Source organism: Emydura macquarii, unplaced genomic scaffold (assembly GCF_026122565.2).
Source record: "Emydura macquarii macquarii isolate MOO-44397 ecotype Brisbane River unplaced genomic scaffold, CSIRO-AGI_Emac_v2 contig_2481, whole genome shotgun sequence".
Taxonomy (NCBI): Eukaryota; Metazoa; Chordata; order Testudines; family Chelidae; genus Emydura; species Emydura macquarii.
Genome location: NW_027132618.1, coordinates 3,813,866 through 3,839,552, shown reverse-complemented (window position 1 = coordinate 3,839,552; position 25,687 = coordinate 3,813,866). Strand labels below are relative to the sequence as shown.

The following is a 25,687-nucleotide window of genomic DNA, read 5'->3' as shown; positions in this document are numbered from 1 at the left end:
CTTAATGTTATTACTTATAGTGACAGTAAATTCCTTGCTTAGGACTTTACACTAATGTTATGTGATAAAAAGACAGATACAATGCATAATTTCATATTCAAAGGATTTCCAGAGCTATAAAAGAGGCTGGTCTATTTGTCAGATTTTCTAACTGCACTTGCCTGTCAATTTCAGTAGTAATACTGAAGCTGCACAAAGTGTTTGTGGAGATTCCCAAGTCTGAAGAGGGTCATAAAAAGAATGTATTTGCCTAATATTGAACACATATTTTAAAGGGCAATAAAAACGAAGAGGAAGAACCATATTCAAAAACTCCTTCAGTGAAAATTATCTTCTTCTGGTCTATATGGTTCAACTCAAAGTCATATAATTTATAATTTAAGAACTGGTATGTTTCCTGGAATTTCTATTTTACAGATGCATTTTAAGATGGATCTGCATTGTAAATTCTATGATGGTGCACTTACCTCAGAATCTGATCCCATTTTAGTACACTAGAAACACTACAGCAGCACAGCTGCAGCACAGACAGTTACTACAATGATGAAAGCGGTTCTTCTGTTGCTATAGTAAATCTACTTCTCCAGGGCCTAGTCTACAATACCTGCGAAATTCAGTGGCAGTCGACAGGAGTTACGCAAGCTATGTAAAGTAACTTGCATAACTCCCGTCGACTTCGTAACTTCTGTTTAACGCGCCATCTCCACTGCGCTGCGCCAATGGGAAATGCCTACCCATCGATGCAGTGCTATACTTTTTGGGGAGGTGGTTTTATTAAATGGACTTCTGAATTATTTGTGTCTTCACTGCCACTCAACTGAACTGGAAAAATCGATCTGATGGCAGGGAATTTGCCGCCATCAGTGTAGACATAGCCAAAGAGGTGGATAATTCTTCCATCGACCTAGCAGTGTCAACATCAGATCTTAGATCAGCTTAACCAGGTTACATAGGATGTAAAATTTTTCACATTCCCAGAGTGATGTGGTTAGACTGACCTTACTTTGCAAGGTAGACCAGCCATCTGTGTTTACTTAAGATCTTTAACTGATTTTCAAACTGTTCTCTTGAGATAAATGCACCAACATGTTACCCTAGGAAAGCAAAGATCCATCTTAAATTAGATTTACATTTTTTTATCTGTCTTGTGTTACATAAAACAGGAATATATTCTCATCTGAAATCCGCATTAAATGTAAAAAAACCCCATTAACATAAAATGGTCTGTAAGAGAAAAGGTATCCTCTAATATTTTATGGAAATATGGTACATTGGCCTACAATACATTGCACTTAGAAACTGTTAAATGCCTCATGGATTACATGAAACTTGGTTGGCACAAAAATACAGTTTACACCACCACATTTACACAATAGAAATCTTGATCACCAAATATTATGACTGAAATACCATTAAAGAACTTGACACTAACTAGTCCTTACTCCCTGGAGTAACCATAATATTTCCTATAAATAGCTGATTCTGCAGTATACCAATTGCTGTAGAGTGGCAACTTAGTTTTTAAATGGCATCCACTGTATTACTCATACAGGTTAGGGCTAAGGTTACAATTTAAAATATAACATTTACCCACAGCCATATGTTAGTTATTTGCGTATTAATAAAATGAAGACTACCAGATGAGGGAAAGATGGCCAGCTAAAAAACAGTGGCAAAAGCTTGAAGTACCTCCGTATGACCTTGAATAGTTTCTATTAAATAATTTTGAGCTTTATGTCCTAATCTATGTACATAATCCTGCACAACACTAGAACAACTTGGGTCATGGACTATTACATACAAGTAAATAGCTGAGCTATCTCAAACAGATAATTAGGTAAATGTTGACTTTTTAATTATACTTACTGTATATAGATCAACACTAGTGTTTGAGCTTTGGACACTGGTACTTGGCTGGCCGTGCATTTCCCATCTAATGGTACACACTATAACTCTCCTCCCCACCCGTGCTGAAACTGGGGCCCTGCCTCTGCTGAACACCTGCATGCTGCCACATATTCAACTGTCAATACTCTTACCCACAATACAGCTTGGCTGGCTCCAAACCCATTTTGTGTTTTCCTGTATGCTCCAGAATCTGGAGTACTCCAAGCTTTATTCTGGGATAGAACGTACGCCAAATTAAGCAGCAGTGGTGGGTGCGGGCTCAGCAGATACTGGGCCCCACCTTGTTCAGTCTCAAGGACCAAAACTTATACCACTGAAGCCAGTGAGAGTTTTATCATGGTCTTCATGACCCTGTCTTGATGGACAGAATAGTTTTCAATTGTGGTAACTGGAAGTAGCTTAACACAATTCCAAAATTATCTTGACTGCATTTTACAAAATGTTAAAAGCTCTTTTCAATCATGTTAGCTTTATTGTGCTAATACAACTGAAAACCACACCTTTGTGACCCTCAAGGTAGGGCCTGTGGGAGCAGGATCTAAGAGCTTGTCTACACAAAACTGTACCACTTTAACTATACTGGCATAGTTAAAACAGTACCAGCATCCCTAGTATGGATACAGATACACTGATATAAAACGTGCTTCCCTAAAGGAATGGGACTAAGTTCTACCGGTATATGGCACCTTTATAATGGTGTAACTGTGTCTACAGTCGAGGCTGTGCCAGTATAACTATTGCAATTAAAAAATGACACTTAAACCAGTACAAAAAGGACGCATAGACCAGGCGCTTAAAATGATGATGCTACTTCCCGCAAGGAAAGAGGAGTTACTGGAACAAGGGTTTTACCTGTCACTGTTATCTAAAATGGTTCGGGGTAAGAAGGAGTTAATTTAAAGCAAACCATGAAGCAACTTTAAAAAAACGTGGAGGACCTTTTGTTGGGTTTAGGGAGCAAATATTCTTATTTATATGTTTATTTTAACATTAGCAATATCACTTTCTTCTCATTACAGGCTGTCTGACTAGTGTTGTCAGAGGAGACTTTAATTTGAGCGGCACTTTGAGCATCCTCCTTCTTACACAGGAAGCCCATCCAATTGCTCAGGGTAGACGGGACAGAGACTTCAGGGATGGGATAGCGTGGATGCAGGAAGCCGTTTTAACATTTGCCCCGCGTGTTGGCAGATTCCTGTTTCCCCTTCCCAGGACTCAGGAGCAGTAGTTTGCCTAGGCAAGTGGGTGGCCCCAGGGATGGCACAGCGGGGGGAGGGGCCCGCTTACGCCATCGCCAACGCCATGGAGGCGCTAGACCTGCTCGGGCGCCGGTCGGGCCCTGCAGCTCGGGGAAGGGGTGTCTGGGTTCAGCTAGCGCCGCTGCTCCCCACCTCCTGCTGCCGCAGGGAACGGCCCCAGCGCGAGGCCGCTGCCGCCTCGGGAGTCTGCCTGACGCCGGGGGCCAGCCGGCCCCGCTCCGCCGCCCGAGAAGCCGCCAGCGCTGCCTGACGTGCTCAGCGGGGTCTGCAGCAGCCCGAAGTGGTAGCGTGGCGGCTGCTCCGGCCCGGACGAGGACGAGCAGCGGCCCGAATAGGAGGCAGAGGCGGCCGAGGCCGCCGCCGCCTCCCACGCTGCCAGCTTCCTCTCGTCGCTTTCCCGCAGCATCTCCGACGCCCGCTCCCGGCCCACTGGGCGTAGACAGCACGAGGCCACACATAAAATGGCGGCGCCGGCGACTGCAGGAAACCCGCGCATGCGCAATCAAAGGGCACTCGCCTCGGCCGCGTCCAGTATGCTATGGCCGCCCGGAAGCCATTTTGTTGGGGGAATTCTACGAGCCCTGCCGGGGGTTGTGGGGCTGACCCTTTAAATGCCCGACTTGTTGGGAGCGCTGCTGCTGCTGCACGGTGTGTTTGCTCCCGTCTGCCTCAGAGAGAGGAGCAGCATAGGATTAAAAGCCCCGTAGGGAGGCGCAGGGGCCCTGGAGCTTCCTCTCGCCTTACACAACGCTCGGAGCCCCAGCAGGGTCCATCCACCGTTCACTCACAGGCCCCTTGCTCCCCTCCCGCCCCCCATGCCGCTTATTTTCTGCTCCAGGCCCCGCTCCCCCATTCCTCCCGATCCCTTCTTCTCCAGGTGTTCCTGCCCCTTACCAAAGATAAGGTTGAGGGGTGACTTGATGATCACAGTCTACACCTATCTACGTGGAGAACTATTTACAAGGGGGCTCTTCAATCTAGCAGGTGAAGGTAGACCTCCAGCAAGCAGCAGACCCATAGCTAAGAAGAGGTGGGTGGAGGCACCATCTCTCCAATAATAGTCTATAGCTCTGTCAGCTGGTGACGTGTCAGCTGCTTAATGCTGAACTGTCCTGTAAGTTCAGCCAGCCCATCCACAGCAATCTGCCGCACCATATCACCCTCCCCTCCATCTGTGACTTTGCCCCAATCAGGATTCCCCCGTCTCTCATAGCCAGTGCTGCAACAGGGAGAAGAAGAATGTTTAGGACCACCTGTCCCTAGCACTGGGGGACAAATAAAGAGCCCATCATCTCACTCCATGCTCCCCACACCAGCCAACAGCTTCCTAATATACCAAGTTAGGGAGATCACTAACTTACTTCAGGAGGAAGGGAAATGTTGTGCAGCCCCATTTGAGACCTTTCCTGTTTGCGATAAAAAAAATCACTAATTTCCCCCATGTGATCTCTCCTCCAAGCCATAGAAATAGATGTGGCCCAGAGTGGACAGAGCCAGCACTAGGCAGAAGCAGACTAAGCAACTGCTTAGGGCCCCCAGTAGCTCAAGGGGGCCCCTTATTAATTATTGTGTGGAGGGCCACCAATGGGCTAGCACCAGCACGAGTATGGGAGAGAGCTCAGGTGTGGCCTTTGCACCTTGCTCAAGGATCACGTGGGAGACATTCGTATCTATCACTGGCAAGAAATGTTAAATAATCTCACAAATCTTGGCAGCTATGACAAACATAGCAACTGCTATATTAGTTCAGGCCTACGGTGTATCTAGTCCAGTGGTTTTCAAACTTTTGAGCTGAGCCCCCCTTTTAGTTACAATTTTTGGTTGCGCTCCCTCCCAACCAAGACAAAAAGATGTGAGCCAGGGGGTGAAGGTGGTGCTCCCTACCTGTACCCCACCACGTGGGGCTGATGCCTGAGTCACCTGGCATCAATGCTCAAACATCCTGAATGTTTCTCCACTCATCCTGTGGGGGGATGCACCCCACAATTTGAAAACTTCCAAATTAGTCCACTATCCTGTCTCTAACAGTGGCCAGCAACACATTTGTCTGAGGCGGGTGCAAGAAACCTCCTAATCCCTACCAGAGACAGGCTGCAAAAGTCTAGCTGCAAAAGACTTTAAAAATTTTTTTTTTGTTTTTAGTTTTAAATTTTCCATCTCTTAATTTCATTGAATGTCCCTTTGTAGCAGGTTCACACCAGCCCACCTTCTGCTCAGGTCCTCTGCCCCACAAACTACGTGCAGATCATCATTACCTATTACCATGAGCTAGGGTGGATCCCTACTGGAATAAAAGCAGCTCAAATGAGTCATAGGCCTACCACCACAACCAGCTAATGGAAAAGTCCCCTCTGGTTCCCATGGTAGGGTTTGTGCTTTCAAAACAGAAAGATCTGATTCTATTCATGCCATTACTGTGCAGGTCTGATTAGCCACAGCATAGTGACAACTGGACAGTTTCCTTCAGGTGACAATGGTTACAAGTTAGTGATTTACTATGTACTATTCTCTTGCACCATATGCCATGATGCAACAATTCCTTCTATGCTGCCTGCTTCTTTTTTAGTTCGCTACAGCCAATGTGAACTGATCTGAAAGGTATTTATTTCCAAGATTCCTTCCTCTGTTCTTTCAGCCTGCATAGAGAAGTAGCAACAGTAGTAGTAGATGAGACCAATCACTGTTGGGCTGAGTGCTGATGCCCAGCACTCAAAATCTCAGGACCCTGTAAGAGAGACAGTTGAATCTATCATTTAAGATGTTTGTTTTTTGTACTTAAGTCATGTTATATGATAAAACCAAACTGGTCAGTGTCACATTCTGGATACCATGCACCAGCACAATGCTTGTGTGTTTGGGTTTTGAATGCTGAAGGCACAACCTGAAATTCTTTTAAAATAATTTTGTTTACATTTTCAAAAACCACAATTTATGAAAAAAATTTTATTCTTTGCAACCTTGTTAAAATATAACCTAAATAGTTACTAAATAAAGTAAGGGGCAGTGTTATTTTAAGCAGGGCCAGATTTAGGGGCAGATAACCCACCTGGGATGCCAGGTTTGGGGGGGGGGGGGTGCTGGGCTCAGGGTGCTGTTTTTGTTGTAAACTGTGGATTAATTTTTCACTTATCTCCTAGAATGTTTTAATTCTTGAAATTAAAAAGTTTCTATAAGCTTAGAGGAAATGATTTTTTTATTTGCGTATGTATAGAATGAATAAATACAGATTTACAGATCCTAGAGTGCAAATTTATCATCTGGGATAAATCATTTATGCAAATTGTGCACCAAAGTCATGAAATCGGTTACAAATGCAATAAAAAATAAGGCATTCAAAATTCTAACAAATGGAGGTGGAGCTGCCAAGGACGCGCCTCGTCTGGACACTATTTTGTCTAGGGCTGGCACTGGCTTTAAGTAGAGTACTGCATCATTACTGTTAAAATGTTTTATCTTGTCTTTTTAAGATTCACCTCCAATATAAAGTGCAGTAACAAGGAACAATATCAAGCAGATTAAACTAGCCTTAAAAAGATTATAATCTGATGGGGGAAGGTTCTCTAATTCTAATTATGTATTACCTAGGATCCATCACTTCTCTTAGGAATTAAAAACACTATTTTTACAGGATTTTTAAAAAGATGTGAGCTCCCCCTACTGTCTTTATGGCAACAAATACAGTAACACAAAACACTTCTCACAGCTGTGCTGACATCATGAATGATGCTAATACACAAATAAGTAAACAAGTAGATTTATGCTAATATCAGCTCAGTTAGAAATAAAAAAAGGGAGGGGGGAAATCAATCTTTCCCTAATTGGCAAGCAAGTCAGTTCAGAAGGACACTATTTGTAATCTTGTAAATGAATATTATACAATGGAGAACAAAAAATAAATTCAAACAATAAAATACTTGGCATTTTACTGTTAGTTAAAAGGGTAGAATGATTTCTTACTGATACTTATTGTATATTTGTACCATTGTTTGTCTGAAAGAAACTAACTGCAATTAATATTGCTGTTATTAATTAGTTTTCTTGTTTTATAACAAGGACAATCTGTAGGCCAAGTGTTTAAAAAAAAAATTCCTTTTTCTCTGGCCTGCAACATCCAACCACCACAGCTGGCACCCAAAACAAGAGTGACCTGACGAAGTCTGAATTGCTTTTACCCTTATTACCATTTAATATTTATATTGTGGTAGTACCAAAAGATCTTGCACAGGATTAAGGCCCCCTTGGTCTAGGTACTGTATAAACGTAGGCCCTGATGCTGTATATACTTACATATAATGGGCACTTAACTTTATACATTGCTGGATTGTCTCACTGAAGTCAGTGGGACTACTCACAGTACATAAAGTATATGCACCAATCTATGCAAGCCAGGTACTGAAGAGGTAGACATGGTCATTATCCTGAAAAGATTGCAATCTAAGGTGACAAGCAGTTTATGAAGAACAGAGATGTGTGTGTACACACACACACACACACACACACACACACACACACACACACACACACACACACACACACACACACACACACACACACACACACACTTTTAATATATATTTGGTATTTATTTTCAGTTTTGAAAATATCACTTTCTTCAATTCTCTCTGCAAATTTTGTCATCTCACTGTTCACACCATTTTTCCAGATCTTTTATCACTATGTTGAACATCACTGGTCCCAGTACAGATCCTTGATGGCACCACTATTTACTTCTTCATTCTGAAAAATGACCATTTATTCGTACCCTGTGTTTCCTGTCTTATAGCCAGTTACTGATCCATGAGAGGACCTTCCCTCTTATCCCAGGACTGCTTATTGAAAAATTGTTACTGCTCCATGACATTACTAGCTATGCTGCAATGAATGTTTGTTCAATACATGTACTTCAGCATGAAGTTGTATAAAAATATCAATAAATTATAGAAACAAAGTGTGTGAAAACATTTAATAAGGAATTCGAAGACAAACTGTCACCAAAGACAGCACTAATAGCTTCCTGTAATTCCACAGAATGAAGTGATCTGAAAATTCTTAACATTTAACAAGATAAAATGAGGTAGTTGATGATAACAATGCACTCTGCACTGAGACTAAGAACTTTAACTTCCACATGTTATAAAGGACAACTAATTTTCTTAACTGTATGTTTTATTTATGGAAGATTGTCTCATTCCATTTGTATATGATAAATTCATATTTGTAGTGATATACATTGCTTGATTGACAGTATCAATCTTTCAAAAAATTCTATAGAATATTGTTGAAGTAGAAGACAAGAAAATATATTTAAGCAATGACTACTTTGTACACTAGTTTCCTATTGTACACTTTTTTTTAAAACCAGTAGTCTCATCTAAAAGACCCACCAGCTGATTGAGAGAAACAAATAATTTAACTGACAAAAAGCCTTTAATAAAAATAACCTTAAAATAGGCCAATTGAAATAAGGACTGGTGCGCTGCATTGACTATTCTATTAAAAAATGGAGAACATTTTGAAAAAAATCTTTTAGGACCTGCTTAACTATAAATAAGCCGGGGACTTAAAGGCTATTTTTTCCTTCACAATTGCCTTTAACATGGTTCATCTGGAATCTCATTTAGTCTTCCTCTGCCAGAATATGGAGGCCAGATGCAAACACACAAAGCTATGGGATGTGAATTGGAGGCATTTAAAGAGCTCCAATGAAGACAAAAAGATTTCATCCTTCAGAAAATAAAAATTTTTCAAAGCTACTTTTAATCTTGATTATATTATATTTTGCAACTATTTTCTCAAGTGTTAATGAAGTAGAAATTCAACCCAACAGTAAATTTCCAATTAGCAGCACACTTAGCAAGTCATAATACTGTAGAATGGCCATCTATAGAATGCTTATTGCCAATAAGCCTTAATTTACACTCAACACAAGTTATATTGTATTTCCAGAGTAAAAATGTTTTCTTTAATAAAGGACTTTACTGGTGGGTAACAACTGTTTTCGCTGAGAACAAGAACCTTTACACTGTTATCAATTACTATGAGAAGAAAACTTGTGTGTTTCTGTATTGAATAAAAATGATGGCATATCCTAAACAGGACATTTTAAATGCACAAGTGTCCACTAACATCAAAGTGTTCTAACTGTAAGTATTATTTCTCAGCTTCTCTTAAACACAGTGCTCAGGACAATTCACTGTCTATACATACTTGTATTATCAAGACAAATGTTTTATGATTGATGTTGTAGGAAATACAAAAAAAAAAAAAAAAAATCAAGCCACTCAAGTACTCTACCATGGTGACTAAATACACTGTTGTTTTGAGTTGGTGTACAAAGAGCCCCGAGGCCCACGTATTTAGGTGCAGATAAAAGTGTCTTCATCTGTTGTTACCGAACTTGCAGTACATGTAATACCCATATTGTTTATTAAAACAAACCAATTTTGACACAATCCACAGACAAAGTGACAAGGCTTACTGTACAGTGATAATTTCTTCTGTACTGTTGTAAACACATCAAAGAAAAATATGCATGTATGTTTGAGATAAGTTTCAACCAACAAAATCAAAGCAGCTGAACATAGCAACCTTTTGCTTCTGTAAAGTCTAGCTCACAAGTTCAGGCTGTACATTTATTCTTTGAAGGATATCTTCAGGCATACAAAAGACAGGACTGACGGGCTTAATCTGTTCTTCTCCTAACAATGATAGACCAGCAATTCCAAATAAGGTGTGAAAAGGATCCACCTGGAAAAATATAAGAACTAGTTTATAAACACTGACAACTAAAACCCTTTGCATGAGTTTACGGTGAGACTCAATAAGATGACTGAGCTGCTAGAAGAAACTAGGAAAGCTCAATGGTGGTTGAAGATTTAATTTCAGAGAATAATGCAAGAGCACAAATTCCTGTTTTTCAGTATGCAATTACTATAAAATATCAGAAGTAAATATTCACATATATTAAAAGAAATCAATAGCCAGCTTCAAGTTGTATACATTTAGGATACAATTTTAAGATGCTAGAATTGATCATGTTTGTTACCACCAGAAAAACTTTTAAACCTGAACTCAGTAATGCACATGCAGATACTGGAAAAGTCTGACAGTTCTTTCCACCAATTCCTCTATGCATTGTTACAACATGATGCATCTAGCGCCTCATGATTGTACTATATATAATGTAAAAGTTACAGCCTAACCTGGTAATTTAAAATCAGCTCCACCATGAACTCCATATTTTTCACTGAACATTATATTGCTCTTCAGCAATCTCTTTGAACATAGAGCTGTGCTGATAGGTCTTAGAGGGAGCCAAAGGGCTCTGAATACAGAACTGGAGGGAAACCCAGAAGGGAAAATGAGGCACAGGAGAAAAGATGGGTAGGAGGTAATTCTCTGAGATTTAGATTCCTTCATGAGATTAGGAACAGATTTTCCAGAAGGCCATAGTTTGTATATCCCTACACAGACAATACAGAAGGCTACTTAAAACTCTTAGGCTGAGGGTATGCTTTCAGTGATTTAGCAGGCATCCTCACGGCCAAGTGGGCGTTACCAGCACTAGTGAAAACAGAAACCAGGCTCTAACCTCCACCCCCACCTGTGCTGGGTAGCCTGAGTTGAGAGCATCGTTCAGCTGTGGCAACAAGATTGTGTGTGGGGACAGAAGGCAGTTCCAATACCCAAGTAAGAACCTGAGCTAACTCTGCTCTACAGACAAACCCTTAGGACTTAGTTCACAGCTTTACTAAAGCTCCTTACATTGCTCTGCAGTGTAAATAAGCAATAAACTTGGTGGAAATAGCCCGTTGAGTATACCACCTGCGCAGGAGGCATCACTGGCCTGTAGCTGGCTTAAAGGCTCTACACTGACCCAGCTAACAGCCTCTCACACACTAGTATTATGGTACTACCTAGGAGCCCCAGCCTCAGATGAGGGCCCTTACGTGCTAAGCACCGAACAACACACAAATTAAAAGACCGTCCCTGCCTCAAAGAATTGGCATAGCAGGCAGATCCTGGGTATATCCAGAATGCAGCACACTGGCCATTATCCGTTTTCTAAGACTCACAGATGGCCATTAGAAGCAAAATGTAAGCTAAAGGAGCTCTGAGGCTGCTCTAACTTACACAGGGGGCCAGGCAGGTCTCTGCATGGCCCCATACAAGAGGACAAAGTTAATGTTACTTTCTAATTCTCCTTGGAGATACAAAGAAAAGCTTCCTGCTTCAAGTGTAGGACTAGCTTTGCTGACATGAGCAGGCCAAGTTAAAACAAGCCACGCCTGAACAAGTAAATTGCTGAAACAGCTAACTATTGTGAATATGTTTATAATAAATAAGGGAGGCAGAAACTAAACTCATTATTGTGGGTATTAGAGAAAAAGTGGGTGAAGTAATATATTTTACTGGACCAATATCCATTGCTGAGAGAGACAAGCTAACTATAGAGCTCTTCCTCAGGTCTGCGAAAGGTACTCAGTCTCACAGCTAAATACAAGGTTGAACAGAGAATTTAGCATAAGTAGTAGCACATATTCTAGGGGACCATTCAAAATGAAATGGCCCATTAATACCCCCATAGTCACAGGACAAAAAGGGGGTTAGTAGGTTACAGAAGGTTACAGCTGTATCTTCTTAGTGGCTCAAAATAAAAAGTCTCAGATGGAAACCCATATACAAATACCTTTTAATCTCACACCCTACAGATATTGCTTTGACCCACAGGGAGCTGACCAGGTACACCACAATCAGATGCTGTTCCTTTTTTGAGTCAGGGAGAAACGGCTTGCTAAGAAAAGCAATAGTCAAGAAATCCAGCCTAACTGGCTACATAAGCAGGAAAACAAATGAGCTGGTTTGCAGCCAGTCAGTCCCCCTTTATAGCAGGATCACAAAAGCTTCTGTCCTCAATGTCTACTTGCAACTGCTAATTAAAAGATTTATATCCAGTGCTTAATCTGTAATGAAAGAGGTGCCGATGGTCAAGCAATTTTTTTACATTCATAACTGATGCAACAAGTCCAGGAGTTCTAGGGCTATGAACTGCCAAGCCTAGAGGAGCCAGAGCTCAGCCACAGCAAAAATTAAGCACTGTTTATACTCAATGGTTGGACAGACACAATGGAAGGCTGGAGTAGGGAGGCCTTCACCATGACAACTCATGATATCAGCCATAAGCTGCCATTGAGTCATGGACAACTGGAAAGTACTTGAGCTATAGTAAACTCCAAAATTTTTAAGTGGATCAAAACAGTATTATTTCACTTTTAATGTAACTATAAAGTAGTACTTTTAAAAAAGGTGGGCCCAAGTACCTCAACATACCACAGAGATTCTTGTACTGACTGACAAATCACAATTCTCACAGTAACTGACAATGTTGTGTTTTATTGATGACTAGATTGCAATTTGACCTTAAATATACTGACGTTTTTAGTGAGAATTCTTTAATGCTATTTTCACCTTCCATTTTCATGAAGTCACTTTCCATTTTTAGTTTACCCACTGTTTTTTGTTTAAATTAACACATGGCTTTGCTAAATTCTAACCTATAATATTTAATGTTTTCTAGAACTACTTTTAACTGAAAAAAAAAATCACAAATTTAATTGACAACTCTATTTAAGGGAAACAATTATCTTTAGCTTTTATTTCTCTTTCTACTGTAGCAATTTAAAATGTAACTGTCACAACTGCAGTGCAGCCTACAATGTATTTGACTGTTGCTTTTCAACAAAATGTTTTTCAGCCATGTGCTGGGGCTTTAAAGAGGGAGGGGGCTCCTGAATTCTCAGCATGGGATACAGTCTGAAGAGGATATCGAAGACTGTCACATGCACCCTCAAGGAAATACAGATACGCTAAGGTAGCATTATCCTGTTCATACTTGTGACTACCTCTGTTGGTTTTATTTATATATAGAATAAAGCCTTTCACAAACCTGCAAACCTTGAATTTCAATCTAAAATGTATATTTTAGATAAATGAACTTGCCATATCTCCGGGTCTGTCTGCAAATCCTCCAGTCTCTTCATCCTGGCAAGCCAAGATAAAGCAGCGCAATTTCTCTCTGTCAATCCAGTGTAGTCTACCAATTATCTTCAGGGATGCTAACACCCACCATGAATAACATACATCTGGTAACTGGCAAATAAAATATACGTAGAATATTAAGTTTTTTTAAAATAAATGAGTTGCAGTAGTAACACTAGGTTTCATGAAACCACTGACCATATCATCAAAACATCGCTGAGCAGACAGAGTACAACTTTGGAGCATTGTTCCTTGGGAAGAGAACAGAGATTCACGACACAGTTAATTTACAGATAGCCCTTCCTCCTCCTCCTGTCCCCCCAGCAGCAGAATCACAACTGTTCCACTTTGAGGCCTTTGGCAGGATTTTGGCTCTGAAGAAGAGACTTATATAAAATGTAGTTTCATTTTCATAGCTAAGAGGGACAAGACCTTGATGACCATGTCAATCAATTTAACAAAAAATATCTAAAATCTGAAAACATGTCTGCTTTAAGAAAACTAGTGATAGCTAAGAAGTCTCCACTTGCAATTCAGTCATTCCAGATTACATTATTCAATTGTTAGACACACAATGAGTCTCTCAAAAAATTAAAAATCCAACAAAATCTTTTTCTGGTTACTTTATGAATGAACATTTATAAATCCTGTAGTTCAAAGCATTCCTAAAACATCACTATATATTCAGGCCCTGTTTCACAAGGTATTTTGAGGCCTTAAACCATGTTGAGAATATTGCATCTTCTTAAACAGAGGTCCATACTGGATGTTACAGCAAGGGAATCAAGATTAAGAGTACAAACATTTGAATAAGTTTGGCAAAAACATTTGAAATAAGAAAAATAATATTCCTGCTTCAGAAATAAAAATCCTCTACACTAAAGGTTTTTTAAAAAGTGAACCAAATACCTTTTCTGGCCGTCCATTGAGACCCCCAGAGGGTAACTGACGTTCACAAAGCCACCAGCCCAGCAAGTCAGCATTTATTTGGTGCAACTGGCCTGTTATAGCCAGAAATCCTGTGCAACAATAGATCTAAAATTACAGACATAAAGTTCATATGTATTTAAGAACTAAGTAGTACATAACAGACTAAATGTAGGAGGATCACAAACCAGGATTTCATTCTTTCACATCATGCTATTTGTTAAAATAAGCAAATTAGAAGTGTTCAGTTTACTAAGTGAATATACTACTCCACTGTTATGAGTTTTTAAATCTAAAGACAAGTAGATAAGCTTACTTTTGTTTTCATACAAAAAGGAATTGTTAACCTACTGAATCATTTTACTAATGTATTCTAGTTGTCATTAAAAGCAAGATGTAATCTGTAGAGTCTTAGAAGATCAGGTTGAGTATGCAGGATCTTAAAAGAGACTTAGAATCAGAAAAACAAAACACTATTTCAAGGGGACGTGTATAGCATTTAGGTTGTGTGTTTCATAATACAGAGAAACTTAATTATTTAAATAATTTTTATGTTTTCATTTAAACAAGTAAATACTTCCAGATTATGATGTTCAGCACAATTACGGAAAATGAACAGCTGATTAAATCTATATTAAAATAGTACTAAAACGTGTGAAAGTTAATTTCTTCAACTGGAGGTTCAGAGTGTCAGAATCAACATCATCCAAAGTTAAGTAACATGTAAAGTTTCTAGAGGAAGTCATACAGGTCATCTTAGCAGGCATTCATCCATTCTTAAGGAGTTCTAGTTGTACCCCTTCTAGTTGTACTCCAGCTAGTCTGTCACCTTAAAAAGAATTCCACCAGCACATCAAGAAATTAACCAAGTCACCTCTGCAACATATCAGACTTCAGTGTAAATTCCACTAATCCAAGATTCAATCTTATCTTCTAAATTTCACCTGAACTATGTAACTATAATTAGGCCAACCAAATATTTTGCTACCAGCAGGTAAGACATCTGATCAATGTGCAAAGAAGTGAATTACAAAAGTTCAGATACGCTTAATTTAAGAGAAAAAATAGGTGACTTCAAATTGTGTGCTAATTATATTACAAAATTTGAGATATTTCCTCTCTAACACCTAGAAAATCTGAATACTAATTATTTTTTTAACTGTTGCATTGTTGTCTTTCTTTTGGAACTTTTTAGTTACATTTTAGTTCATTCTTGTGAAGTTTGAAACAAAAGCTCACACCACTATATAAAATTGTGGTTCTGATGCAGATTTTTATAGACAAAATTCAGCTCCCAGACCTCTAACAGATCAAGGCTGTACTTGTATCCTTTAAGGGAACAAAGTTATTTACAAACAATTAGCAAGTAACAAAGGTGCTTCAGTCTGCATCATTCACAGGTATTAGAAACAGTTATAAAGTCTAGATATTTGATACTTGAGAATCTCTTGCTAACTTAAAATATTCCAATGTGCAAGCAACAGCACTTACCTGCCCTGCATGAGATTCAGACCCTGGTCTACAACCAAATCCTCCATCAAAGTTCATACAGGACAAAACAAATTTGACTGCTTTTTCCACATCAATAACATCTAGTTTCCCCTGCAAGTCAGAAAAGTCTCTTTAACATCTTTTATACTACCACCAAGTAAATTAAGTATAGCTACTGTAGCATCATTTGTCTGCCACCTACAGAAAGCTGTTACGTATTTGTATCTAATGTCCACCCTACTACAGAACTTACCAAAAGAGCTAGTGTTGCTGCAGCGCAGAAAGAGAACCTTGTATCTATTTCTCCTGGGGGAGGGAAGGAGGGAAAAAAAACAGTATAACTACAAAGAACTAATTTTGATGAAGAAATATATTTACATGCATACAGAGGATGCATACTCTCTATTGAAGAGTTACAGTAATTCAATAAACGCGTTTCCCTGAATATTAAAGTAGAAAACACCCCAATATTTTATACCAATATTTTCCTCCACCAGCCAATATTCACTTTATTCCCCAATAGGATCATATTAAAATATAAAATGATCTATATGGTTTACTCTATGTAATCACAAATTAATAATCCTTTGATCTCTTTGTGGTCAGTCAGACAAGAATCCAGGTTTATTTGTAAATATGCTACTTATTTTTCAGTTTATAAGAAGCACCCCCTGTATAGTCTGTGCACTGAATGGAAAGAGCACTTGTCGACCAATGTCAACATTGTGAGACTCATTCGCCATTAAATATCCACAATGACCACTCTCAGCCCTTCAACATCATAATCTGAAGGCCACACAGACTCAGAACTTTAGATGAAGCAAGTTAAAGAGCAATGGACCTTCAAGAACACACTGACACCAGTCTCCACAATGCTCAAGGTCTTCAACTAATGTGAAGGCACACATGAAGAAAGATGGTCTCTCAGGCCAGCTCTTCACTAGAAACTTTTCTCAGTACAGTTTCACCAGTTAAAGGAGTGATTTTGATGACATTTCTACAGTGGCAAAAAAGCCCTAGTGTAGGTCAGTATATGGTTAAAAAAAGTGTTATTTTGTTCAGGGAACTGGTAGTTACACCACAAAAGCTGTGCATATTCTAGGAGGGGTTGCTATATCAGTAAGTCTTACTAATAAGAACTCAAGTCAATACTTTGTATATGGGTACAGTTTAAATAGGTAATGAGCGCAGTTTTTGCCGAACTGGCTTAATATGCCTCTTGTGGCACATATCACCAATCAAGCAGATAACCACATCCTGTACTCGCTTTAGCTTCTGAATTTTCCTCAAGCACAGCCTCATTTCTAGTGCATCTCAGTAATCCAATCTGATAATTTACATTCCTTTTAGTATTTGTCATGTCCCTGCCTGCGTATTTTATTACTATACTATGACAAACTGGCTGTGGCATAAAAGTTGTTCATGCATATTCAGCGCCATTTTAATACCAACACATAGCCTGTCAGCTGCAAATTGATGTTTATGGATTTACATGTGTTGAAAGATCCTGATCGGTTCATTTTATTAATTGAAGAATGAAGCAATGGGCAAGATAACGGGTTTTCTTGTAACTTAAGATATTCAACAGAATACAATATTGAAATATTTTAATGACTAACACAAAGAATATTTAAAAAGGTGAGCAAACGCTTTAAAGAGTAAAAATCAAACCAGATCAATATTTTTAGAAGCTGTTGAATGCAGAGACAAGATTTATTTGCATCATTACCATGTGGAGAGAGAGTTCCTTTTACAAGCAATAAATACACACCATAACTTAGAGGTCACTAAATATTAAACTCAGATTAATATTTGTTACAATTTACATTGGAATGAGAAGGCATCCTCCATCACAACCTCTAACAAGTTTTGAGCTTTCAGAAGCTTCTATGAAGGTTGATCAGTTTTTGTTATTTAGTTCCATTTTTCTATAAGTTTAGAGTCATCTAGAAAAACAACGACAAGGGACTGGCTGTTACACAATACCACCTTTTATACAGTGTGGGAAATAAATGCGGTTCATGCATAATACAGCAGTGAAAAAAGCATGCAGAGCAACTTGTTTTTAATTGCTTCATTATATGAAGTATGTCAACCCATCCATGAAATTTTGAAGATATAAAAATTACCCCATTTGTCTCCAGCAAATGAACCATCTTCTTGTTGTAGGCTCTTTACATAGTCAACAATTTTATTTACATCAACAACATGGAGACTATCATATAGAGTAAGAATCTGCAAAACAAAAAGGACTCAAATCAATTACTAGATAGGTAAAGTTTCCTAGAATTTACTAGAGAATCAGAGCCCTGGATAGGAGAATTAACAAAATTTTGAAAAATTTCACCCATGTCTAGGTTCTCTTTATGTGCTGATCACAATTTAAGTCCTATGAAGTAGCAGAAATCAAATTAGCAACTCCACAATTCCAGCTACAGTGTTTGGAGCAATTACAGAGTGTTACATAATATTCCAATGTTGTAATACTGCTTTTTAAATTTTAAAAAAAATGTAATGCAATATGACAACGTTAATATAATAAAGTTGCAACTTTTTAATAAAAACAAGATAGGAAATGCAGAAGTTAAGCTCCTTATGGTAACTTTCACTTACTTAGTATTTTGGATCAGCAGATAGAATTTTTAATGTACTGTATAAATGAACACAGTATGTGCAAGGTGGATTAGTTTAACAGTGCTTAAAAAACCTTAAATTTGCATTTCCTGACTTTATTTTAGATTTGCAGCTTTAATTCTCAGTGTTGGTTTTTATATTTAGGCTGCAAACTATTGATGTTACTATAAAATAATAAAACATTAAGCATAAGGAGTTTAAATAAATGGGAGGGACCTCAAGACTTATTCCCTCTCTCTACTGGGTTGGGAATCCTATGTACAAATCATTTGGCTGGTCAGCATGGATAGACACAAACTGGGTCTATAATGTGTGTGGTAACAAATTAAGACACTTTGAGAATAATTTTTTGTGCCCAAACTTAAGACAAGCAGAAGTGTGGCTCTCTACTCAGAAGAGACTGTAGGACCCAGTTAGGATATCCCTCAATAGCTAGGACTCACTCAACCTAAAAAGAGTGGGCACAGCAATTTCCTCAGGTCTCAGAGTAATTCTAGAGCTAAAGAGTGATATTCATCAACTTTAGACTCAGGTAATACATGCCAAGATTCATCATTGGCCTGCGAAATTCCTGGCCCCATCTCAGTACCAGACAGATCTACTCTATTTCTTCCTATTCTAGGATTACAAGCCACAATACATATTCCCTAAAAAAGGATCTATGGCGCAACAGTTTTTAATTGCCATTTAGATACATCTGGTCCCAGCTTGTCAAACACAATTTACACTAACTTCAACCAGTTCTTATAAGGGTTTAAAGCTGGCTTGGATAACATTTCTTGGCATAGTGCAGAGGAAACTTGACTCTACATGTAGTTAGAACCTAGACCTGTAATGGAGATAGTGTGAAAGTAAGCTGGAGGATCTCTGTTGTACCAGTTCCAGTGTTTACTGTCACTTGCAGATACACAACCACACTCTCACTTTGAAAGAAGGCTCTACAACATTAGCTGAATATGGGTAGGCAGGCAAGCTGGGGAAAAACTAAGCCAAATGTTGGCTCAGAATGACAAGATGAACTTGTGTCAAACTCTGTGCACGGAGCCCCAACATCATGAAAGGAAGTGTTTAATAGCTTACAATTAAAAAATCTACATTACATCAATTTTTTTCTCTTCAATTTGTATTGCTATACTATTAAAATTTAAAGCAGAAGCTACCCAATTAAAAGTTTCAATTCAGGCACTGCACACAAAGGGAAAAGGGAAACATTCACTTCTACTAACTTCAAAGGAATTGAGTTTATATATCCTTATTATAAATGTACAGATTTTTACAAGCCTCTTATTTTCCCCAAGAGAGGTGGATACAATTTAGGATAATTGTTGTAGCCATTTTAGAAGTGTGCATATGAAGTCACAAGCACATGATCATTGCCTGAAGGTGACAAGCTCCTGCACCTTGTGCTTTCCACCTTGGTGCATTATACAGGTCTACGACTTGCAACAAACTTGTTAAGGAACTCACAGAACTATAGCTATAAGCTTAAAAATGTTTCTAATGAACAAATTATGCTGAAATAAAGCATTTCTATGTGACAGCAGAAAAATGAAATACCTTGGTGGTATCTAGAACAGTCAAATTAATTTATTAAACCAAACAACTGTTTTCACTTATGTCCAATATTTTGTTTATTTATTTATTTACCTGGACAGCACTAAGAGTATATAAAAGGTGAGGATCATGGCCTATACTGGCACTTATTCCACCACACTCATGTTGACATGATTTGATGAATGCTAGAATTTCTTCTTTGCTCATTCGTTGCAGCTGTCCCATGAGATCCATCACTGTCAGTCCCCAGTAGACACCGCTCATTCTCAAATATTCCGACATACAGTACTCCTAAGAAGTACAGGATGTTAGTTCTTAGACATATAAACAAGTGAAGATTATATTTTTTGTGTAATGTTGCAATTCTGTAAATAAGATGTTCTCTGAACTAGAGATCTAGCCATTACCAAATCCTCCCCAACCAACCAGCCACGTTGTCCTTTATTCCAAGTTGCTTACTTATGAAAGACTGGCTAAGATACAACAGCTGATTCAATGAATTTTTGCTTTTTTACTTAATTTTTCCATTTTAGGAGGCTGAGGCATAAGGTCAAGTTACTTGCCATATTTATGCAGCAAGACAGTAGCTCAGCCCAGATCATAAGTTATGATCTTCTTGCTCTGGTCCTTTGCTCAAATTACTAGACCAAATGGTCCCCTCGAAATAACAGCCTAACATTCAATTAATTATATAATTGCCATTTGCCAAAATTGAAGCAAAGCAACTTAGATCAGAAACAGGAAGAGAAAAACTCATTTATTGTGGCTTAATATATTGTTACGAACCCTTCTTACAAAATAAAAACCATAGGTACAGCTGGAGTATTTGTAGCATTCCACAATAATGTATATAATATTTTCTTGTACAGCTGAGCAGGAAAGCAAGACCATAGTCAGAGGCACCACATTTTAAAATGTAACTGACACCATCTTGCTGGGAGACCTGTCATATTTAAACATCTGATTTTATTTTTCTGTACATTTTCTCCATGTAGCCTTACTGATACGAATATATACACATTTATAATTTGTTTAAAAACCACCAACCATGGCTGCTACTTTGAGAAAAGATAGTGATTGACTAGAATGTCCAATTTGTTTAGTTTGTGATTCTATCTAAACAGTACTACTGAGATCAGAATATAAGAAATTAATGTAATAAATTATCATTCTAGGTTCAGCTTAAGTTATGAGCCCAATTTTATAATATACCTCACATGACTAAACTAACACTATGTAATTTTCTACATAAATGTTGCTCCCAAAACTGATCCTATAACATGTCAAGATATGCCTCCAACATACTGATGACTGTTAAAGGATAGCTATATTTGAAATGATCTGTAAGTACTCACTCCCCCCAGATAAAATTCCTCATGTTTTGATATTTCTGGCAGAAAGGTTAAGGCCAGAGCATTAGGACTTGAAAATAGAACACTGAAAAAAAATCAATCCAGACAAACAGGAAAACTCATGAGATTCAATAACTAGAGCTAGTCAGAAGCAATTTTGTCAAAAAAGCCAATTAACTGAATCAGATGTCTGGTTTGACAAAGTTGCATCAAATCACAGGCTTCCTAGTGGGCTGCTGGGGAGCCCAGTCATCCGGGGTCTGAGGCTCTGGGACAGTTCCACCATGTGGACCCTGAGGGCTTGGAACCAAAGGCTTACAGCAGGGGTAACCCTGGTTCCCTGCTACAGGTACATGAGCTGAGTCCTTGTTATAGGCAGGGATTTCAGGGTCCTGACTCTAAGGCAAAGAGACTGGAAGCCTTGCATAATGGAGCTGCCCTTGAGATGTGGACCCTGTAAGCTGGGATAGTTAATAGGTGGACAGCGTGCCAAATCCAGACTGCCAGCTGCTTTTGAATGGACCCTGAAATCTTTTTATTTATTTACTTTTTTTAAAAAAAAGTTTTTCCTCTGGAGTCTGGACCTTGACTATGTCTTGGCCAAGAAGTTTGGACCTTGACAAAAAAATAATTGATTCTCAGGGCTTCCAGGCTCCTTGCATGGAACTGGGAAAATGTGGAAGACCTGCTGTAGCCTAGCCTCTCAGAGTAAGTCTACACTTCAAACAAAAAACGAAACAAAAAAACCCCCAACCCATAGCTATGAGTCTCTGAGCCCAGGCCTGCAGACTCAGGCTTGCATTATGGTGCTAAAAACAGCTGTGTAGACATGCCTACTAAGGCTGTGAAACCCAGAGGTGGAGGTGGGTTTCAGAGCCCAAGTAGGAACATCTACAGCTATTTTTAGCATCGTAGCAGGAGCCTGAGCTTGTAGACCCAGGCTCTGAGATTTGTTGCCACAGATTTTTTTTTTCTGCAGTGTAGATATACCCTCAGGGTTTAGGCTCCCATCTCTACAAATGGGAAGTCGGAAGCCTCAAGAGCCTTAGCTCAAGCCCAGTCTCCCAAGGTTTCCAGACCTGTTGCCATGGAGCCAGCTGTCTCAGGAGACCAGGAATCTGGGGTCCCCAACCCCTATGAAAATGACAAGAATCATGTAAATTTAAGTCAGCAGCTGCTAGGACCCAGGGAGCATATTTAATTTTGGAAATACAAATACCATGCATTGGTGTTTCTCAAAAAGGCTTCTCAGAATTTCTGGCTCACCTGAAATTTCAAAAAACTAAAATTTCCCATGAACTGGAAATCCTGAGATTTGGCCAGCTCTATCAATGCACATGGAAAAGATACTTAAATGGCAGTGTTAGAGAGATAGAAATACTTCCATTTGGGGACAGATAAATAGTTCACTATTTTATTAATTCAGCACTAGGCTAGTGATGCTTTCCACAATATTTGTATAGCAGTATTTATTACCTGTATTTTTTTTTTTTTTAAGATAGTTACATGGAATTGTATGTGGAAACTTAGAGTGAAAGCTTGGACTCCAATGCCAAAACTCCCAGCAACTTCACTGAGGCCATAACTTCACCCCTTAGTTGTGGATCTTGCTGGACCATGAACTCAAAAGAGTATTCTGGCCTCTCATGAGACAGTGAGAAAGCAGTGATCTGGGTTCCATGTCAGTGACAGACATCTGAGGTCTTCTTCTCCCACAAAATACTATAGCGGAATGAATGACCAACCAATAATACGTTGATAATAGTATTGTCTCTTTCATAAAGCCAGTTAGAGTTGGTTCAGTAAGGTTTGCTATTAACAAGACAGAGTATATGCTGGTTGGCTATAAAAATACCTGAAAGAGGCAAAGGCACACCTGCCTTGTGTTACATGAATTCCAACATATGGGTCCACTAGGAATTTTAGATGCTTCTGAATATATGAGCAGCAGCAGCAGACAAGAGTGCTTCTTTTGTCTATGTTTGACAAGGATAGTTGCAACTTTGCCTCTCAGATGCACACTTCTGCAATTATCTGTATCCCTTTCATCCTCAGATTAGATAACTGTAATACACAGAATTTGGGGCTATCCTTAAGACAATATGGAAGTCATGTTACAGTAGCATACAGTGATCTAGTGATGTTGAGGCTTATTACAGCAGGTAGAAATGTAACTATGGGACATACAACCTCTTCCCAAACATTAAGTATCACCATAGCACGAATTCATTCTAATAAGCAAAAGAGCACATTTCCCAGGTCTCAGAGTAATTCTAGAGCTAAAGCAGTGATCTTCAACTTTAGGAGTCAGATAATACATGCCAAGTCTCATCATTGACCAAGGAAACCTATCATCTCCACCTCTCAGAACACAGATCCTTTTCCTTTAACCCTTCCCTTTGCAATCAGAGGCAAAAAGATAACTCTCTAACTCATCACCTGCTAACTTACGGGAAGGAAATGGCAAGATATATCACTGTTATCAGAGCATTATCAATAATGAAAGAAACAAATACTTACATAATCGTCCTTCTTTGCACCATAAGAAGCTATGTAATCTGCATGTTTCTCCAAAAACAATGTGCTTGGCGCATCGGGTTTTATAACAACGTCTTTTTGCGGCGTTCCCTTTTAAAAAAGAAACAAAATAAATTGTATCATCAATTTAAAGAGACTTCAGCACTGATTTTTTTAAAAACCTATTATTCTTACAAGTAACACTAAAGTTTACTGTGACAGATCAGAGTGAACAATTAAGCCATGTTATGTATCTGTCAAAACTGAGTATTTGACAGCACTTCATTTCTTTTGAACAGACGTCTAAGTCTGCTTTATTCTTTCCCCAGATAATATTTCCAATTTATTTCAGACAGCAAAGTCTCTAAATAAAAACGCTGATAAGTTTACGTTTCCACTAACCCAAGTAAATATGAATCACACTAGAAATGATTTAAAAAACCCGAAAAAACCTGCTTAATGGCAATCAACGTGAAGCTCTGCAGCGAACACGTGCGGACGAGCGGATTAGCTGTCCGCCCCCCCACCCGCCCGTCCGCGAGGTTCACACACCCGGGCCGGGGCCTCGAGCTCCTCGCCGCACCGATTCCAGGCCAAGCCGCTCAAGTCCACTCGGACTCGAGACCCCACCCGCCCCCAAATGCCTGCCAGCTCCGCAACGTCAGCCTGGGCTCACCCGCCACCTGCCGCTCCCGCACCCCAGTCCCTCAGGAAGCGGGGAGCCTCCCGGGTCCCGCCGCAACCCCGGCCCCGCCCCGCCCGCTGCCCTTGGACAGAACACGCCCGGCTCCCGCGCAAGCCCGTACCCCTTTCCCCCTCCCCGCGCGCCACGTCACTCCAGCGGCCGCCGGCCCTCCGGCCCCGCGAGGCTGCCTGCGCCGCGGGTCGTCGCCTCCCGCGAACAACAGGTTCCGTTCCGAGAACGGAGAGACTGGACCGGACCGAGCTCCCGGGCGCTGCCCGAGGCCCCCGGCCCAGCAGAAAAGAGCCGAGCCAGGCCGGGCCAGCGGCGAGGGCACGGGAAATAACCGCCCGGAGAAGCTCGCGGCAGGCTCGAGCCACCCACCATGTTAGCCGCCGCCCGCGCCTCTATGGGTGGGGTCCACTCGGGTGAGTCTTCAGGAAAGGAGGAAACCGGAAACTAAGGGCCTCAAGACCCCACCATAGCTGTCCATGGCGCTGCCTGATTGCCTGTGCAGCCTGGCTGCGGCGCTCCAGCAAGGCAGCCAGGGCCCCGGAGCCGGGCTCGTCGTCCTCCTGTTTGCTCAGTGCGCGCGCGGAGCCCGCGACCGCGAACAAAGCGCGCGTTCGCCTCTGATTGATGAGATGACTCAGCCGCCTCTGCGTCTGCTTAGGTAGCTGCGCGCCGCCTGCCACACACGTGACCTATCTCAGGAGGACCCCGGCTGAGTTCTGACCTTCCGCCGGCGACAAAATAGAGAACGGCAGCCACGTGGAGCTCTTACGAGCTAACGCTCTCCCCCGGCCCGGCGCGGCCCCGCCCCGCCCCTGGTGTGAGAGGGGCGCAGAGCATGGAGAGGCTCCTCCCATACAGTAACATCGCCCAGCCTGGCCGCGCGGGTGCTGAGGGCGAGGCCCAGCGCGAGGAGTCTGTGCCCGGGCCGGCTCAGCCCCCTCATAGGCATCGGCTGACTCACCCGAGCCACGCGCACGGCGGGCTTTTGCCGAGGCCCCGTGACTACACGCGTAGGAGTCACGGACGATCCAGATTCAATCGCGCCCGAATCCACGCTAGGCCCAGCCTCCCACCCCAGAGAGCGCGAGTGCTGCTCAGGGACTGTTCTTTTCACTCTCCTGGCAGGGCGGGGCCACTTTTAAGGAATACAAATATTTTTAGTTCCCCTCCCCGCCTTTTTTGTAAGGTACCTGGGCCTCCCTGCCAGACCGGCGCCCCAAACAGCAGGTTGAGATTTAGCTTCACAGGCTGAAGGACATACAGAAAAAATGAACCAGATTAACTGCAAGGATGAGTTCAAAGCAAATTCT

The 25,687-nt window shown here is 40.5% G+C and overlaps 2 protein-coding genes and 2 non-coding genes across 8 annotated transcripts in view; all 4 read right to left on the bottom strand.

Annotated features, from left to right (window-relative positions):
• Nucleotides 1–3,724, bottom strand: part of MSH4 (mutS homolog 4) — a 58,940-nt gene extending 55,216 nt beyond the window's left edge. Inside the window, 3 exon segments of the mRNA XM_067563321.1 lie at nt 3,300–3,573; nt 3,609–3,668; nt 3,671–3,724. Coding sequence (XP_067419422.1) covers nt 3,300–3,573; nt 3,609–3,668; nt 3,671–3,724 — 388 coding nt within the window.
• A 4,392-nt stretch (nt 3,725–8,116) lies between these two features.
• On the bottom strand, nt 8,117–25,088 carry RABGGTB (Rab geranylgeranyltransferase subunit beta). Of its 5 annotated transcripts, none has more exons than XM_067563411.1 (9): nt 24,747–25,088; nt 23,684–23,791; nt 19,905–20,102; nt 17,753–17,858; nt 15,877–15,929; nt 15,624–15,734; nt 14,115–14,240; nt 13,167–13,316; nt 8,117–9,914 (listed from the first exon to the last, which is right to left on the bottom strand). In XM_067563411.1, exons 1-9 carry the CDS (start codon nt 24,747–24,749, stop codon nt 9,774–9,776), a joined length of 996 nt encoding a protein of 331 aa, XP_067419512.1. In that variant the 5' UTR covers nt 24,750–25,088; the 3' UTR covers nt 8,117–9,773. The 5 variants fall into 5 exon arrangements, with proteins under 5 accessions (XP_067419512.1, XP_067419517.1, XP_067419515.1 ...); XM_067563416.1 differs by lacking the exon at nt 24,747–25,088 and adding an exon at nt 24,487–24,732; XM_067563414.1 differs by lacking the exon at nt 24,747–25,088 and adding an exon at nt 23,019–23,227 and having other exon boundaries at nt 23,684–23,790.
• Nucleotides 18,734–18,818, bottom strand: LOC137163246 (small nucleolar RNA SNORD45). Its single transcript, XR_010922675.1, has one exon. It is a non-coding gene; the product is annotated as a small nucleolar RNA SNORD45 (small nucleolar RNA).
• On the bottom strand, nt 23,420–23,503 carry LOC137163247 (small nucleolar RNA SNORD45). The gene has a single exon (XR_010922676.1). It is a non-coding gene; the product is annotated as a small nucleolar RNA SNORD45 (small nucleolar RNA).
• Nucleotides 25,089–25,687: the final 599 nt, after the last annotated feature.